Raw genomic sequence first — 18,656 nt, 5'->3', positions numbered from 1 at the left:
ATGCATGTGTGATGCGCCATGTTGCATGCATGCATGTGTGATGCATCATGTTGCATGCATGCATGTGTGATGTATCATGTTGTATGCATCCTTGTGTGATGTATCATGTTGCATGCATGCATGTGTGATGTATCATGTTGTATGCATGCATGTGTTATGTATCATGTCGTATGCATCCTTGTGTGATGTATCATGCCGTATGCATCCTTGTGTGATGTATCATGTTGTATGCATGCATGTGTGATGTATCATGTTGTATGCATGCATGTGTGATGTATCATGTTGTATGCATCCTTGTGTGATGTATCATGTTGCATGCATGCATGTGTGATGTATCATGTTGTATGCATGCATGTGTGATGCATTATGTTGCATGCATGCATGTGTGATGTATCATGTTGTATGCATGTGTGTGATGTATCATGTTGTATGCATGCGTGTGCGATGCATCACGTTGTATGCATGCATGCATGTGTGATGTATCATGTTGCATGCATGCATGTGTGATGTGTCATGTTGTATGCATGCATGTGTGATGTGTCATGTTGTATGCATGAATGTGTGATGTATCATGTTGTATGCATGCGTATGTGATGTATCATGTTGTATGCATGCGTGTGTGATGTGTCATGTTGTATGCATGCGTGTGTGATGTATCATGTTGTATGCATGCATGTGTGATGTATCATGTTGTATGCATGCGTGTGTGATGTATCATGTTGTATGCATGCGTGTGTGATGTATCATGTTGTATGCATGCATGTGTGATGTACCATGTCTTATGCATGCACGTGTGATGTATCATGTTGTATGCATGCATGTGTGATGTATCATGTTGTATGCATGCATGTGTGATGTATCATGTTGTATGCATGCGTGTGTGATGTATCATGTTGTATGCATGCGTGTGTGATGTATCATGTTGTATGCATGCATGTGTGATGTACCATGTCTTATGCATGCACGTGTGATGTATCATGTTGTATGCATGCATGTGTGATGTATCATGTTGTATGCATGCGTGTGCGATGCATCACGTTGTATGCATGCATGCATGTGTGATGTATCATGTTGCATGCATGCATGTGTGATGCATCATGTTGTATGCATGCATGTGTGATGTATCATGTTGTATGCATGCGTGTGTGATGTATCGTGTTGTATGCATGCGTGTGTGATGTATCATGTTGTATGCATGCATGTGTGATGTATCATGTTGTATGCATGCATGTGTGATGTATCATGTTGTATGCATGCGTGTGCGATGCATCACGTTGTATGCATGCATGCATGTGTGATGTATCATGTTGCATGCATGCATGTGTGATGTATCATGTTGTATGCATGCATGTGTGATGTATCATGTTGTATGCATGCATGTGTGATGCATCACGTTGTATGCATGCTTGTGATGTATCATGTTGTATGCATGCATGTGTGATGCATCACGTTGTATGCATGCATGCATGTGTGATGTATCATGTTGTATGCATGCATGTGTGATGCATCACGTTGTATGCATGCTTGTGATGTATCATGTTGTATGCATGCATGTGTGATGCATCACGTTGTATGCATGCATGCATGTGTGATGTATCATGTTGTATGCATGCATGTGTGATGTATCATGTATGCATGCATGTGTGGTGTATCATGTTGTATGCATGCATGTGTGATGTATCATGTTGTATGCATGCATGTGTGATGTATCATGTTGTATGCATGCATGTGTGATGCATCACGTTGTATGCATGCTTGTGATGTATCATGTTGTATGCATGCATGTGTGATGCATCACGTTGTATGCATGCATGCATGTGTGATGTATCATGTTGTATGCATGCATGTGTGATGCATCATGCATGCATGCATGTGTGATGTATCATGTTGTATGCATGCATGTGTGATGTATCATGTTGTATGCATGCATGTGTGATTTATCACGTTGTATGCATGCATGTGTGATGTATCATGTTGTATGCATGCATGCATGTGTGATGTATCACGTTGTATGCATGCATGCATGTGTGATGCATCACGTTGTATGCATGCATGCATGTGTGATGCATCATGCATGCATGCACGTGTGATGTATCATGTTGTATGCATGCATGTGTGATGTATCATGTTGTATGCATGCATGTGTGATGTATCACGTTGTATGCATGCATGCATGTGTGATGTATCATGTTGTATGCATGCATATGTGATGTATCATGCTGCGTGCATGCATGCGCAATGTTCGTTTTTTTTTTTTTTTCCCCAAGATGGCGCTGCTGTAGTGGCTGCTGTAGGCAGGAGCTCTGTGCTCTTGTATCATCCTTTTGTGTTTCCCTCTTGTTTTCATGTCTTATTATATTTTTTTGCATTTTGGTCCGGGACCCTTTGGGACTGTGTGACAAGGGGTGGCACTTTCTTGACCTCTGTGGTGCTTTTTTTGTGGACTTCTGGATCTGCCTCCCGGGAGCCTTTTGGCCATGGAGACCAGCTGCAGGGTCTCTGCCACACCGGAGTCTGTTTGGAGGGACTGGAGGAGATGCGGATGAGGGGACAGGACAGCGGAGCTAGCACTGAGCGCTGGGACGGAGAGGCTTCGCGGTGTCTTGGCTGGGTGAGCAGGTGTCGGACACCTCAGTCTCCTTGGACGTATCCTCGCTCATCCATGCGGACTGGACACTGGCCGAGAGTGGAGTCAGCTGTCTTAGTTGCTTTGATGGGTCTGCTTCTGTCTCTGGCCATGCTCCCTCCTCCCCAGCGGATGATGGCGTGGAACACCGCAGAGGCCACCACAGTGTATATGTTTATTTTACTTTTTATTCATAGCTGTATGTAGAAGTGTCTGCTTGTATCTGCTGCTTTAATGTCTTTAATGTCCTCTGTCTTCTTTGATGTTTCCCTCTTGTACACATGTAAGAGGGATGTGTTCTATGGCTATGAGTTGTTGTTTTTTTCCCTTGGCCTCAGTCTGCACCCCCACTCCAGGGCCCAGGCTAACACCGATTTTTTTATTTTATTTTAATCTTCTATCCCCCCCCCCCTTGTATACCTGTATCTCATCTTTTTTTTGTAAGGGGCGCTGGAAGCCGGCAGACCCGTCAGCGATCCTGTTCTGTCTCCCTGTAATGTTTGTCTGATCTTGAATGGGATTGTGCTGAAAATTGTAATTTTCCTGAATGAACTCTCCTGACGGAATAAATAAAGTACTATCTAATCTAATCTAATCTATGCATGCGTGTGTGATGTATCATGTCGTGTGCATGCATGTGTGATGTATCATGTTGTATGCATGCGTGTGTGATGTATCATGTTGTATGCATGCGTGTGTGATGTATCATGACGTGTGCATGCGTGTGTGATGTATCATGTCGTGTGCATGCGTGTGTGATGTATCATGTCGTGTGCATGCGTGTGTGATGTATCATGTTGTATGCATGCGTGTGTGATGTATCATGTTGTATGCATGCGTATGTGATGTATCATGTTGTATGCATGCGTGTGTGATGTATCATGTTGTATGCATGCGTGTGTGATGTATCATGTTGTATGCATGCGTGTGTGATGTATCATGTTGTATGCATGCATGTGTGATGTATCATGTTGTATGCATGCATGTGTGATGTATCATGTTGTATGCATGCGTGTGTGATGTATCATGTTGTATGCATGCGTGTGTGATGTATCATGTTGTATGCATGCATGTGTGATGTACCATGTCTTATGCATGCACGTGTGATGTATCATGTTGTATGCATGCATGTGTGATGTATCATGTTGTATGCATGCGTGTGCGATGCATCACGTTGTATGCATGCATGCATGTGTGATGTATCATGTTGCATGCATGCATGTGTGATGTATCATGTTGTATGCATGCATGTGTGATGTATCATGTTGTATGCATGCGTGTGTGATGTATCATGTTGTATGCATGCGTGTGTGATGTATCATGTTGTATGCATGCATGTGTGATGTATCATGTTGTATGCATGCATGTGTGATGTATCATGTTGTATGCATGCGTGTGCGATGCATCACGTTGTATGCATGCATGCATGTGTGATGTATCATGTTGCATGCATGCATGTGTGATGTATCATGTTGTATGCATGCATGTGTGATGTATCATGTTGTATGCATGCATGTGTGATGTATCATGTTGTATGCATGCATGTGTGATGTATCATGTTGTATGCATGCGTGTGTGATGTATCATGTTGTATGCATGCATGCATGTGTGATGTATCATGTCGTATGCATGCACGTGTGATGTATCATGTTGTATGCATGCGTGTGTGATGTATCATGTTGTATGTATGCGTGTGTGATGTATCATGTTGTATGCATGCATGTGCGATGCATCACGTTGTATGCATACATGCATGTGTGATGTATCATGTTGCATGCATGCATGTGTGATGTATCATGTTGCATGCATGCATGTGTGATGTATCATGTTGTATGCATGCATGTGTGATGCACCATGTTGTATGCATGCATGTGCGATGCATCATGTTGCATGCATGCATGTGTGATGTATCATGTTGCATGCATGCATGTGTGATGTATCATGTTGCATGCATGCATGTGTGATGTATCATGTTGCATGCATGCATGTGTGATGTATCATGTTGTATGCATGCATGTGTGATGCGCCATGTTGCATGCATGCATGTGTGATGCATCATGTTGCATGCATGCATGTGTGATGTATCATGTTGTATGCATCCTTGTGTGATGTATCATGTTGCATGCATGCATGTGTGATGTATCATGTTGTATGCATGCATGTGTTATGTATCATGTCGTATGCATCCTTGTGTGATGTATCATGCCGTATGCATCCTTGTGTGATGTATCATGTTGTATGCATGCATGTGTGATGTATCATGTTGTATGCATGCATGTGTGATGTATCATGTTGTATGCATCCTTGTGTGATGTATCATGTTGCATGCATGCATGTGTGATGTATCATGTTGTATGCATGCATGTGTGATGCATTATGTTGCATGCATGCATGTGTGATGTATCATGTTGTATGCATGTGTGTGATGTATCATGTTGTATGCATGCGTGTGCGATGCATCACGTTGTATGCATGCATGCATGTGTGATGTATCATGTTGCATGCATGCATGTGTGATGTGTCATGTTGTATGCATGCATGTGTGATGTGTCATGTTGTATGCATGAATGTGTGATGTATCATGTTGTATGCATGCGTATGTGATGTATCATGTTGTATGCATGCGTGTGTGATGTGTCATGTTGTATGCATGCGTGTGTGATGTGTCATGTTGTATGCATGCATGTGTGATGTATCATGTTGTATGCATGCATGTGTGATGTATCATGTTGTATGCATGCGTGTGTGATGTATCATGTTGTATGCATGCGTGTGTGATGTATCATGTTGTATGCATGCATGTGTGATGTACCATGTCTTATGCATGCACGTGTGATGTATCATGTTGTATGCATGCATGTGTGATGTATCATGTTGTATGCATGCGTGTGCGATGCATCACGTTGTATGCATGCATGCATGTGTGATGTATCATGTTGCATGCATGCATGTGTGATGTATCATGTTGTATGCATGCATGTGTGATGTATCATGTTGTATGCATGCGTGTGTGATGTATCGTGTTGTATGCATGCGTGTGTGATGTATCATGTTGTATGCATGCATGTGTGATGTATCATGTTGTATGCATGCATGTGTGATGTATCATGTTGTATGCATGCGTGTGCGATGCATCACGTTGTATGCATGCATGCATGTGTGATGTATCATGTTGCATGCATGCATGTGTGATGTATCATGTTGTATGCATGCATGTGTGATGTATCATGTTGTATGCATGCATGTGTGATGTATCATGTTGTATGCATGCATGTGTGATGTATCATGTTGTATGCATGCGTGTGTGATGTATCATGTTGTATGCATGCATGCATGTGTGATGTATCATGTCGTATGCATGCACGTGTGATGTATCATGTTGTATGCATGCGTGTGTGATGTATCATGTTGTATGCATGCGTGTGTGATGTATCATGTTGTATGCATGCATGTGCGATGCATCACGTTGTATGCATGCATGCATGTGTGATGTATCATGTTGCATGCATGCATGTGTGATGTATCATGTTGCATGCATGCATGTGTGATGTATCATGTTGCATGCATGCATGTGTGATGTATCATGTTGTATGCATGCATGTGTGATGCACCATGTTGTATGCATGCATGTGCGATGCATCATGTTGCATGCATGCATGTGTGATGTATCATGTTGCATGCATGCATGTGTGATGTATCATGTTGCATGCATGTATGTGTGATGTATCATGTTGCATGCATGCATGTGTGATGTATCATGTTGTATGCATGCATGTGTGATGCGCCATGTTGCATGCATGCATGTGTGATGCATCATGCTGCATGCATGCATGTGTGATGTATCATGTTGTATGCATCCTTGTGTGATGTATCATGTTGCATGCATGCATGTGTGATGTATCATGTTGTATGCATGCATGTGTTATGTATCATGTCGTATGCATCCTTGTGTGATGTATCATGTCGTATGCATCCTTGTGTGATGTATCATGTTGTATGCATGCATGTGTGATGTATCATGTTGTATGCATGCATGTGTGATGTATCATGTTGTATGCATCCTTGTGTGATGTATCATGTTGCATGCATGCATGTGTGATGTATCATGTTGTATGCATGCATGTGTGATGCATTATGTTGCATGCATGCATGTGTGATGTATCATGTTGTATGCATGTGTGTGATGTATCATGTTGTATGCATGCGTGTGCGATGCATCACGTTGTATGCATGCATGCATGTGTGATGTGTCATGTTGCATGCATGCATGTGTGATGTGTCATGTTGTATGCATGCATGTGTGATGTGTCATGTTGTATGCATGAATGTGTGATGTATCATGTTGTATGCATGCGTGTGTGATGTATCATGTTGTATGCATGCGTGTGTGATGTATCATGTTGTATGCCTGCGTGTGTGATGTATCATGTTGTATGCATGCATGTGTGATGTATCATGTCGTATGCATGCACGTGTGATGTATCATGTCGTATGCATGCACGTGTGATGTATCATGTCGTATGCATGCATGTGTGATGTATCATGTTGTATGCATGCGTGTGTGATGTATCATGTTGTATGCATGCATGTGCGATGCATCACGTTGTATGCATGCATGCATGTGTGATGTATCATGTTGTATGCATGCATGTGTGATGTATCATGCTGTATGCATGCATGTGTGATGCATCATGTTGTATGCATGCATGTGCGATGCATCATGTTGCATGCATGCATGTGCGATGCATCATGTTGCATGCATGCATGTGCGATGCATCATGTTGCATGCATGCATGTGCGATGTATCATGTTGCATGCATGCATGTGCGATGTATCATGTTGTATGCATGCATGTGTGATGCATCATGTTGCATGCATGCATGTGTGATGTATCATGTTGTATGCATGCATGTGTGATGTATCATGTTGTATGCATGCATGTGTGATGTATCATGTCGTATGCATGCATGTGTGATGCATCATGTTGCATGCATGCATGTGCGATGTATCATGTTGCATGAATGCATGTGTGATGTATCATGTTGTATGCATGCATGTGTGATGCATCATGTTGCATGCATGCATGTGTGATGTATCATGTTGTATGCATGCATGTGTGATGTATCATGTCGTATGCATGCATGTGTGATGTATCATGTCGTATGCATGCATGTGTGATGTATCATGTTGTATGCATGCGTGTGCGATGCATCGCGTTGTATGCATGCATGCATGTGTGATGTATCATGTTGCATGCATGCATGTGTGATGTGTCATGTTGTATGCATGCATGTGTGATGTGTCATGTATGCATGCATGTGTGATGTATCATGTTGTATGCATGCGTGTGTGATGTATCATGTTGTATGCATGCGTGTGTGATGTATCATGTTGTATGCCTGCGTGTGTGATGTATCATGTTGTATGCATGCATGTGTGATGTATCATGTCGTATGCATGCACGTGTGATGTATCATGTCGTATGCATGCAAGTGTGATGTATCATGTCGTATGCATGCATGTGTGATGTATCATGTTGTATGCATGCGTGTGTGATGTATCATGTTGTATGCATGCATGTGCGATGCATCACGTTGTATGCATGCATGCATGTGTGATGTATCATGTTGTATGCATGCGTGTGTGATGCATCATGTTGTATGCATGCATGTGCGATGCATCATGTTGCATGCATGCATGTGCGATGCATCATGTTGCATGCATGCATGTGCGATGTATCATGTTGCATGCATGCATGTGTGATGTATCATGTTGTATGCATGCATGTGTGATGCATCATGTTGCATGCATGCATGTGTGATGTATCATGTTGTATGCATGCATGTGTGATGTATCATGTTGTATGCATGCATGTGTGATGTATCATGTCGTATGCATGCATGTGTGATGCATCATGTTGCATGCATGCATGTGCGATGTATCATGTTGCATGCATGCATGTGTGATGTATCATGTTGTATGCATGCATGTGTGATGCATCATGTTGCATGCATGCATGTGTGATGTATCATGTTGTATGCATGCATGTGTGATGTATCATGTCGTATGCATGCATGTGTGATGTATCATGTCGTATGCATGCATGTGTGATGTATCATGTTGTATGCATGCATGTGTGATGTATCATGTTGTATGTGTGATGTATCATGTTGCATGCACGCATGCATGTGTGATGTATCATGTTGCATGCATGCATGTGTGATGTATCATGTTGTATGCATCCTTGTGTGATGTATCATGTCGTATGCATGCATGTGTGATGTATCATGTCGTATGCATGCATGTGTGATGTATCATGTTGTATGCAAGCATGTTCCAAATAAAATCAAAACTCAACACAACTTTTGCACCACTTGTGTCAGTAGTGACAATATCAAACAACTAATGACGGTTAAGCGCAAAACTTACGACTAAAGCGGTAAAGTTGTGTTTTCTTTTTTGGTAATCAGCCTGACCTAAGCCTAGGGTTATTGTGTTGAATAATAATATTTGTGATGAACACATGTTTTGACAGGGTTGGTTGGATGCAAGGATGAGGCTTGAATATGATCTCAATCAAGGGGAAGATGACTAATTGAGTGGAAAAGTGAAGGACCCCTGATGTTAAATGACATTCCTCACATTCACTTGTCCATTGTAGCAAAGAAAAAAGAACAATAACCTCTTCCAGTTTGGAGAAGCGTTCTCGGACAGGATCCTCCAACTCCTGCTGCACCTGAGCTCTGAGCAACTCCAGCCGCTGAGGAGTCATCACCTGCTGGACACATGCAGTCAGTACTGCTGAACAAATAAATCTGCTATCATTCTTGACTTGACCTGCAGTCGGAGCTCCTCCAGTTCCCTGTTTTGCTCCAGAATTTCTCCTGTCTTCTCCAGCAGCTGCAGCTGGAGTTTCTCTAGCTGAGCCTGCAAGTAGTGAACTTCCCCCTGGACCTGCATCACCTCCTCCTGCAAGCTGGACAAGGATGTTGGGAGTCACTAGCAATAGGAGTGATGGCTCTTTGAACAGAGCCCGATCTTGTAGAACCAAAAGACTGGCTCGTAGGAGATTCTTCTCAAATTCAAGCCCAATTGGAAAGTAATTGAAGGCTAGATCATTGATGAGCTGTTTGTATTGCTGCAGCGTGTTGGGGACATTCAGAAGTGTCTGTTGCTTCATGTCAATACTTTACTGCACCTTCCATCCTCGTTGTGGGGGGAAAAGAACATTTAACATGCATTTCTGGACAGTACATGTCAAAACTTCAATGGAAAAAAAACTTACAGAAGTAACTAGTTTTTTTCAAGTACAGTTCCAGGTAGAAGTCATGATGATGTAAACCTATAAATACACACACACAACTGGTGGGAATTATTCTGAAACATTAATCATTTGGTTTACACAAACCCAAAAAAATGTGCATATGCTGCAAAACTCAATTCAACTTGGAGATGGCACTCCACCCTTTTCCGGGCCCGAACCATGGACTCGGACTTGGAGGTGCTGATTGTCATCCCAGTCGCTTCACACTCGGCTGCGAACTGATCCAGTTAGAGCTGAAGATCCTGGCCAGATGAAGCCATCAGGACCACATCATCTGAAAAAAGCAGAGACCTAATCCTGCGGTCACCAAACCAGATCCCCTCAACGCCTTGACTGCGCCTAGAAATTCGGTCGATAAAAGTTATGAACAGAATGGGTGACAAAGGGGAGCCTTGGCGGAGTCCAACCCTCACTGGAAACGTGGCCGACTTACTGCCGGCAATGCAGACCAAGTTCTGACACTGATCATACAGGGAGTGGACTATGTTCTGACACTGATCATACAGGGAGTGGACCACCACAATAAGACAGTCCCATACCCCATACTCTCTGAGCACTCCCCACAGGACTTCCCGAGGGACACGGTCCAATGCCTTCTCCAAGTCCACAAAGCACATGTAGACTGGTTGGGCAAACTCCCATGCACCCTCAAGAACCCTGCCGAGAGTATAGAGCTGGTCCACAGTTCCACCACCAGGACGAAAACCACACTGTTCCTCCTGAATCCAAGGTTCGACTATCCGGTGTAGCCTCCTCTCCAGTACACCTGAATAAACCTTACCGGAAGGCTGAGGAGTGTGATCCCACGATAGTTGGAACACACCCTCTGGTTCCCCTTCTTAAAAAAGAAGGGGAACCATTTTCATGTTGTGTAAATGGTAAATAAAAAGAGAATACAATGATTTGCAAATCATTTTCAACTTACATTTAATTGAATAGACTGCAAAGACAAGACACTCACCGTTCGAAATGGAAAATGTTATTTTTTGCAAATATTAGCTCATTTGGAATTTGAAGCCTGCAACATGTTTCAAAAAAGCTGGCACAGGTGGCAAAAAAGAGTGAGAAAGTTGAGGAATGCTCATCAAAGACTTATTTGGAACATGGCACAGGTGAACAGGCTAATTGGGAACAGGTGGGTGCCATGATTGGCTATAAAAGCAGCTTCCATGAAATGCTCACTCATTCACAAACAAGGACGGGGCGAGGGTCACCACTTTGTCAACAAATGCCTGAGCAAATTGTTTAAAAACAACATTTCTCAACCAGCTATAAGAAGGAATTTAGGGATCTCACCATCTATGCTCTGTAATATCATCAAAAGGTTGAGAGAATGTGGATAAGTCACTGCACGTAAGTCATATTACACACCTTCCATCCCTCAGGCGCTACTGCATCAAAAAGTGACATCAATGTGTAAAGGATATCACCACATAGGCTCAGGAACACTTGAGAAAACCACTGTCAGTAACTACAGTTGGTCGCTACATCTGTAAGTGCAAGTTAAAACTTTACTATGCAAAGCCAAAGCCATTAATCAACAACACCCAGAACCGCTTCACTGGGCCCGAGCTCATCTAAGATGGACTGATGCAAATGGGAAAAGTGTTCTGTGGCCTGACGAGTCCACATTTCAAATTGTTTTCTGTGGACGTAGTGGACTCCGGACCAAAGAGGAACAGACCATCCGGACTGTTCTAGGGTGGAAGTGTTCTAGGCAGCATGTGTGATGGTATGGGGGTGTATTAGTGATTGTTGTAGGGTGAAAGTGTGGTAGTCAGCATGTGTGATGGTATGGGGGTGTATTAGTGATTGTTGTAGGGTGAAAGTGTTGTAGGCAGCATGTGTGATGGTATGGGGGTGTATTAGTGATTGTTGTAGGGTGAAAGTGTGGTAGTCAGCATGTGTTATGGTATGGGGGTGTATTAGTGATTGTTGTAGGGTGAAAGTGTTGTAGGCAGCATGTGTGATGGTATGGGGGTGTATTAGTGATTGTTGTAGGGTGAAAGTGTTCTAGGCAGCATGTGTGATGGTATGGGGGTGTATTAGTGATTGTTGTAGGGTGAAAGTGTGGTAGTCAGCATGTGTTATGGTATGGGGGTGTATTAGTGATTGTTGTAGGGTGAAAGTGTTGTAGGCAGCATGTGTGATGGTATGGGGGTGTATTAGTGATTGTTGTAGGGTGAAAGTGTTCTAGGCAGCATGTGTGATGGTATGGGGGTGTATTAGTGATTGTTGTAGGGTGAAAGTGTTGTAGGCAGCATGTGTGATGGTATGGGGGTGTATTAGTGATTGTTGTAGGGTGAAAGTGTGGTAGTCAGCATGTGTTATGGTATGGGGGTGTATTAGTGATTGTTGTAGGGTGAAAGTGTTGTAGGCAGCATGTGTGATGGTATGGGGGTGTATTAGTGATTGTTGTAGGGTGAAAGTGTTGTAGGCAGCATGTGTGATGGTATGGGGGTGTATTAGTGATTGTTGTAGGGTGAAAGTGTGGTAGTCAGCATGTGTTATGGTATGGGGGTGTATTAGTGATTGTTGTAGGGTGAAAGTGTTGTAGGCAGCATGTGTGATGGTATGGGGGTGTATTAGTGATTGTTGTAGGGTGAAAGTGTTCTAGGCAGCATGTGTGATGGTATGGGGGTGTATTAGTGATTGTTGTAGGGTGAAAGTGTGGTAGTCAGCATGTGTTATGGTATGGGGGTGTATTAGTGATTGTTGTAGGGTGAAAGTGTTGTAGGCAGCATGTGTGATGGTATGGGGGTGTATTAGTGATTGTTGTAGGGTGAAAGTGTTCTAGGCAGCATGTGTGATGGTATGGGGGTGTATTAGTGATTGTTGTAGGGTGAAAGTGTTGTAGGCAGCATGTGTGATGGTATGGGGGTGTATTAGTGATTGTTGTAGGGTGAAAGTGTGGTAGTCAGCATGTGTTATGGTATGGGGGTGTATTAGTGATTGTTGTAGGGTGAAAGTGTTGTAGTCAGCATGTGTGATGGTATGGGGGTGTATTAGTGATTGTTGTAGGGTGAAAGTGTTGTAGGCAGCATGTGTGATGGTATGTGGGTGTATTAGTGATTGTTGTAGGGTGAAAGTGTGGTAGGCAGCATGTGTGATGGTATGGGGGTGTATTAGTGATTGTTGTAGGGTGAAAGTGTTGTAGTCAGCATGTGTGATGGTATGGGGGTGTATTAGTGATTGTTGTAGGGTGAAAGTGTTGTAGGCAGCATGTGTGATGGTAGGGGGGTGTATTAGTGATTGTTGTAGGGTGAAAGTGTTGTAGTCAGCATGTGTGATGGTATGGGGGTGTATAAGTGATTGTTGTAGGGTGAAAGTGTTGTAGGCAGCATGTGTGATGGTATGGGGGTGTATTAGTGATTGTTGTAGGGTGAAAGTGTTGTAGGCAGCATGTGTGATGGTATGGGGGTGTATTAGTGATTGTTGTAGGGTGAAAGTGTGGTAGTCAGCATGTGTGATGGTATGGGGGTGTATTAGTGATTGTTGTAGGGTGAAAGTGTGGTAGTCAGCATGTGTGATGGTATGGGGGTGTATTAGTGATTGTTGTAGGGTGAAAGTGTTGTAGTCAGCATGTGTGATGGTATGGGGGTGTATAAGTGATTGTTGTAGGGTGAAAGTGTTGTAGGCAGCATGTGTGATGGTATGGGGGTGTATTAGTGATTGTTGTAGGGTGAAAGTGTTGTAGGCAGCATGTGTGATGGTATGGGGGTGTATTAGTGCCCAAGGCATGGCTAACTTACACATCTGTGAAGGCACCAATAATGCCGAAAGGTACATACACCTTTTGGAGCAACATATGTTGTTATCATGGACGCCCCTGCTTATTTCAGCAAGACAATGCCAAAAGAGTGTGGGTACTAGACTGGCCTGTCTGTAGTCAAACATTGAAAATGTGTGCAGGCTAAAATATGAGGCAGGAGACTGTTGAACAACTTAAGCTGTACATCAAGCAAGAATGGGAAAGAATTCCACTTCAAAAATGTGTCTCCTCAGTTACTGAGTGTTGTTCAAAGGAAAGGCCATGTAACACACTGGTAAAAATGCCTTTTTTTAACATGTGTTGCTGCGATTACATTCTAACTTCATGATTATTTGCAAAAAAGAAGAAAGTTTGTCAGTGTGAAGATGAAATATCTTGTCTTTGCAGTCTATTCAATTGAATATAAGTTGAAAAGGATGTGTTGTATTCTCTTTTTATTTACTATTTACACAAGCTGACTACTTTACTGCTTGTGTACTTTATCTGGTGTTTACACCTGAACTACTTTGCCACATGCAGGTTATTAAAATGGCTGGCAAACAATAGCTCTCCTTCACCTGCCACTACTATGAAGTACCTGCTGTGTTCAGCCTTCAGTGTTTCGTAGTTGCTCCGATGCAGTTCACACTTGGTCCTCTCATCCACCAGCATCTTCTCAAGCTCCATCTCCGTGCCCACAGACAATCCCAGCAGTCCCGGCTCCAGGTTTGCCCCCAGGGGAGAAGACCGCGGGAAGGTGGAAGAAGTCATTTCACCTTTCTGAGAGAAGACAAGAGAGGATGAAGTTATCCTCGGTGAAGCCAGCCAGAAGCAGCAAGAGATTGTCACCACAAGCTCACTATTAATACAAGCGACCCTCCAGTCCACTTAGAGTCATGTTTGAAGAGGGCCTGCCTTTGTTGTCAGTCTCCATGGTAGCTAGAAGAGTCAAGCTATTATTTGATACAATCACAGCCTCTTGGCTGTCAGGACCAGCTTGTTAATCAGCCTCAAGTGATTAGTCAGCTCCCTTCCTTGGCTGCAGGGTCTGTTGTGGATACGTGCACATGAAGGTCTGCAGGAAGTGACTACAGCCACACTAACATGTCACCATGCTCCTCCAGTAACTCTGTTGTGGATACCTGCACATGAAGGTCTGCAGGAAGTGACTACAGCCACACTAACATGTCACCATGCTCCTCCAGTAAGTCTGTTGTGGATACCTGCACATGAAGGTCTGCAGGAAGTGACTACAGCCACACTAACATGTCACCATGCTCCTCCAGTAACTCTGTTGTGGATACGTGCACATGAAGGTCTGCAGGAAGTGACTACAGCCACACTAACATGTCACCATGCTCCTCCAGTAACTCTGTTGTGGATACGTGCACATGAAGGTCTGCAGGAAGTGACTACAGCCACACTAACATGTCACCATGCTCCTCCAGTAAGTCTGTTGTGGATACCTGCACATGAAGGTCTGCAGGAAGTGACTACAGCCACACTAACATGTCACCATGCTCCTCCAGTAACTCTGTTGTGGATACGTGCACATGAAGGTCTGCAGGAAGTGACTACAGCCACACTAACATGTCACCATGCTCCTCCAGTAACTCTGTTGTGGATACCTGCACATGAAGGTCTGCAGGAAGTGACTACAGCCACACTAACATGTCACCATGCTCCTCCAGTAACTCTGTTGTGGATACCTGCACATGAAGGTCTGCAGGAAGTGACTACAGCCACACTAACATGTCACCATGCTCCTCCAGTAACTCTGTTGTGGATACCTGCACATGAAGGTCTGCAGGAAGTGACTACAGCCACACTAACATGTCACCATGCTCCTCCAGTAAGTCTGTTGTGGATACGTGCACATGAAGGTCTGCAGGAAGTGACTACAGCCACACTAACATGTCACCATGCTCCTCCAGTAAGTCTGTTGTGGATACGTGCACATGAAGGTCTGCAGGAAGTGACTACAGCCACACTAACATGTCACCATGCTCCTCCAGTAAGTCTGTTGTGGATACGTGCACATGAAGGTCTGCAGGAAGTGACTACAGCCACACTAACATGTCACCATGCTCCTCCAGTAAGTCTGTTGTGGATACGTGCACATGAAGGTCTGCAGGAAGTGACTACAGCCACACTAACATGTCACCATGCTCCTCCAGTAAGTCTGTTGTGGATACCTGCACATGAAGGTCTGCAGGAAGTGACTACAGCCACACTAACATGTCACCATGCTCCTCCAGTAACTCTGTTGTGGATACGTGCACATGAAGGTCTGCAGGAAGTGACTACAGCCACACTAACATGTCACCATGCTCCTCCAGTAACTCTGTTGTGGATACCTGCACATGAAGGTCTGCAGGAAGTGACTACAGCCACACTAACATGTCACCATGCTCCTCCAGTAACTCTGTTGTGGATACGTGCACATGAAGGTCTGCAGGAAGTGACTACAGCCACACTAACATGTCACCATGCTCCTCCAGTAACTCTGTTGTGGATACCTGTCTATGAAGGTCTGCAGGAAGTGACTACAGCCACACTAACATGTCACCATGCTCCTCCAGTAACTCTGTTGTGGATACGTGCACATGAAGGTCTGCAGGAAGTGACTACAGCCACACTAACATGTCACCATGCTCCTCCAGTAAGTCTGTTGTGGATACCTGCACATGAAGGTCTGCAGGAAGTGACTACAGCCACACTAACATGTCACCATGCTCCTCCAGTAACTCTGTTGTGGATACGTGCACATGAAGGTCTGCAGGAAGTGACTACAGCCACACTAACATGTCACCATGCTCCTCCAGTAAGTCTGTTGTGGATACGTGCACATGAAGGTCTGCAGGAAGTGACTACAGCCACACTAACATGTCACCATGCTCCTCCAGTAAGTCTGTTGTGGATACGTGCACATGAAGGTCTGCAGGAAGTGACTACAGCCACACTAACATGTCACCATGCTCCTCCAGTAAGTCTGTTGTGGATACGTGCACATGAAGGTCTGCAGGAAGTGACTACAGCCACACTAACATGTCACCATGCTCCTCCAGTAAGTCTGTTGTGGATACGTGCACATGAAGGTCTGCAGGAAGTGACTACAGCCACACTAACATGTCACCATGCTCCTCCAGTAAGTCTGTTGTGGATACGTGCACATGAAGGTCTGCAGGAAGTGACTACAGCCACACTAACATGTCACCATGCTCCTCCAGTAAGTCTGTTGTGGATACGTGCACATGAAGGTCTGCAGGAAGTGACTACAGCCACACTAACATGTCACCATGATCCTCCAGTAAGTCTGTTGTGGATACGTGCACATGAAGGTCTGCAGGAAGTGACTACAGCCACACTAACATGTCACCATGCTCCTCCAGTAAGTCTGTTGTGGATACGTGCACATGAAGGTCTGCAGGAAGTGACTACAGCCACACTAACATGTCACCATGCTCCTCCAGTAAGTCTGTTGTGGATACGTGCACATGAAGGTCTGCAGGAAGTGACTACAGCCACACTAACATGTCACCATGCTCCTCCAGTAACTCTGTTGTGGATACCTGCACATGAAGGTCTGCAGGAAGTGACTACAGCCACACTAACATGTCACCATGCTCCTCCAGTAACTCTGTTGTGGATACGTGCACATGAAGGTCTGCAGGAAGTGACTACAGCCACACTAACATGTCACCATGCTCCTCCAGTAAGTCTGTTGTGGATACCTGCACATGAAGGTCTGCAGGAAGTGACTACAGCCACACTAACATGTCACCATGCTCCTCCAGTAACTCTGTTGTGGATACGTGCACATGAAGGTCTGCAGGAAGTGACTACAGCCACACTAACATGTCACCATGCTCCTCCAGTAAGTCTGTTGTGGATACCTGCACATGAAGGTCTGCAGGAAGTGACTACAGCCACACTAACATGTCACCATGCTCCTCCAGTAACTCTGTTGTGGATACCTGCACATGAAGGTCTGCAGGAAGTGACTACAGCCACACTAACATGTCACCATGCTCCTCCAGTAAGTCTGTTGTGGATACCTGCACATGAAGGTCTGCAGGAAGTGACTACAGCCACACTAACATGTCACCATGCTCCTCCAGTAACTCTGTTGTGGATACCTGCACATGAAGGTCTGCAGGAAGTGACTACAGCCACACTAACATGTCACCGTGCTCCTCCAGTAAGTCTGTTGTGGATACGTGCACATGAAGGTCTGCAGGAAGTGACTACAGCCACACTAACATGTCACCATGCTCCTCCAGTAAGTCTGTTGTGGATACGTGCACATGAAGGTCTGCAGGAAGTGACTACAGCCACACTAACATGTCACCATGCTCCTCCAGTAACTCTGTTGTGGATACCTGCACATGAAGGTCTGCAGGAAGTGACTACAGCCACACTAACATGTCACCATGCTCCTCCAGTAAGTCTGTTGTGGATACGTGCACATGAAGGTCTGCAGGAAGTGACTACAGCCACACTAACATGTCACCATGCTCCTCCAGTAACTCTGTTGTGGATACGTGCACATGAAGGTCTGCAGGAAGTGACTACAGCCACACTAACATGTCACCATGCTCCTCCAGTAAGTCTGTTGTGGATACCTGCACATGAAGGTCTGCAGGAAGTGACTACAGCCACACTAACATGTCACCATGCTCCTCCAGTAACTCTGTTGTGGATACGTGCACATGAAGGTCTGCAGGAAGTGACTACAGCCACACTAACATGTCACCATGCTCCTCCAGTAACTCTGTTGTGGATACCTGCACATGAAGGTATGCAGGAAGTGACTACAGCCACACTAACATGTCACCATGCTCCTCCAGTAAGTCTGTTGTGGATACGTGCACATGAAGGTCTGCAGGAAGTGACTACAGCCACACTAACATGTCACCATGCTCCTCCAGTAAGTCTGTTGTGGATACCTGCAC

At 44.4% G+C, this 18,656-nt stretch overlaps 1 protein-coding gene across 8 annotated transcripts in view; it reads right to left on the bottom strand.

Moving 5' to 3' along the window:
* The window catches only part of cep83 (centrosomal protein 83), a 31,566-nt gene extending 17,058 nt beyond the window's left edge, over nucleotides 1-14,508 (bottom strand). For 3 of the 8 annotated variants that reach the window (XM_061914604.1, XM_061914606.1, XM_061914611.1), the window contains exons 1-3: nucleotides 14,300-14,508; nucleotides 9,464-9,602; nucleotides 9,309-9,404 (exon numbers count right to left, since the gene is read on the bottom strand). In XM_061914604.1, coding sequence (XP_061770588.1) covers nucleotides 9,309-9,404; nucleotides 9,464-9,602; nucleotides 14,300-14,472 — 408 coding nt within the window. In that variant the 5' untranslated portion in view covers nucleotides 14,473-14,508. Of the gene's footprint in view, nucleotides 1-9,308; nucleotides 9,405-9,463; nucleotides 9,833-9,911; nucleotides 10,237-14,299 lie in introns of those variants that run through there. The other 5 variants (XM_061914607.1, XM_061914609.1, XM_061914610.1 and 2 more) reach the window with 5 other exon arrangements.
* Nucleotides 14,509-18,656: the final 4,148 nt, after the last annotated feature.

The sequence above is a fragment of the Nerophis ophidion genome, linkage group LG10 (genome assembly GCF_033978795.1).
Source record: "Nerophis ophidion isolate RoL-2023_Sa linkage group LG10, RoL_Noph_v1.0, whole genome shotgun sequence".
Lineage (NCBI taxonomy): Eukaryota > Metazoa > Chordata > Actinopteri > Syngnathiformes > Syngnathidae > Nerophis > Nerophis ophidion.
Note: the sequence above shows the minus strand (reverse complement) of the source record. Positions and strands in the feature narration are given on the sequence as shown.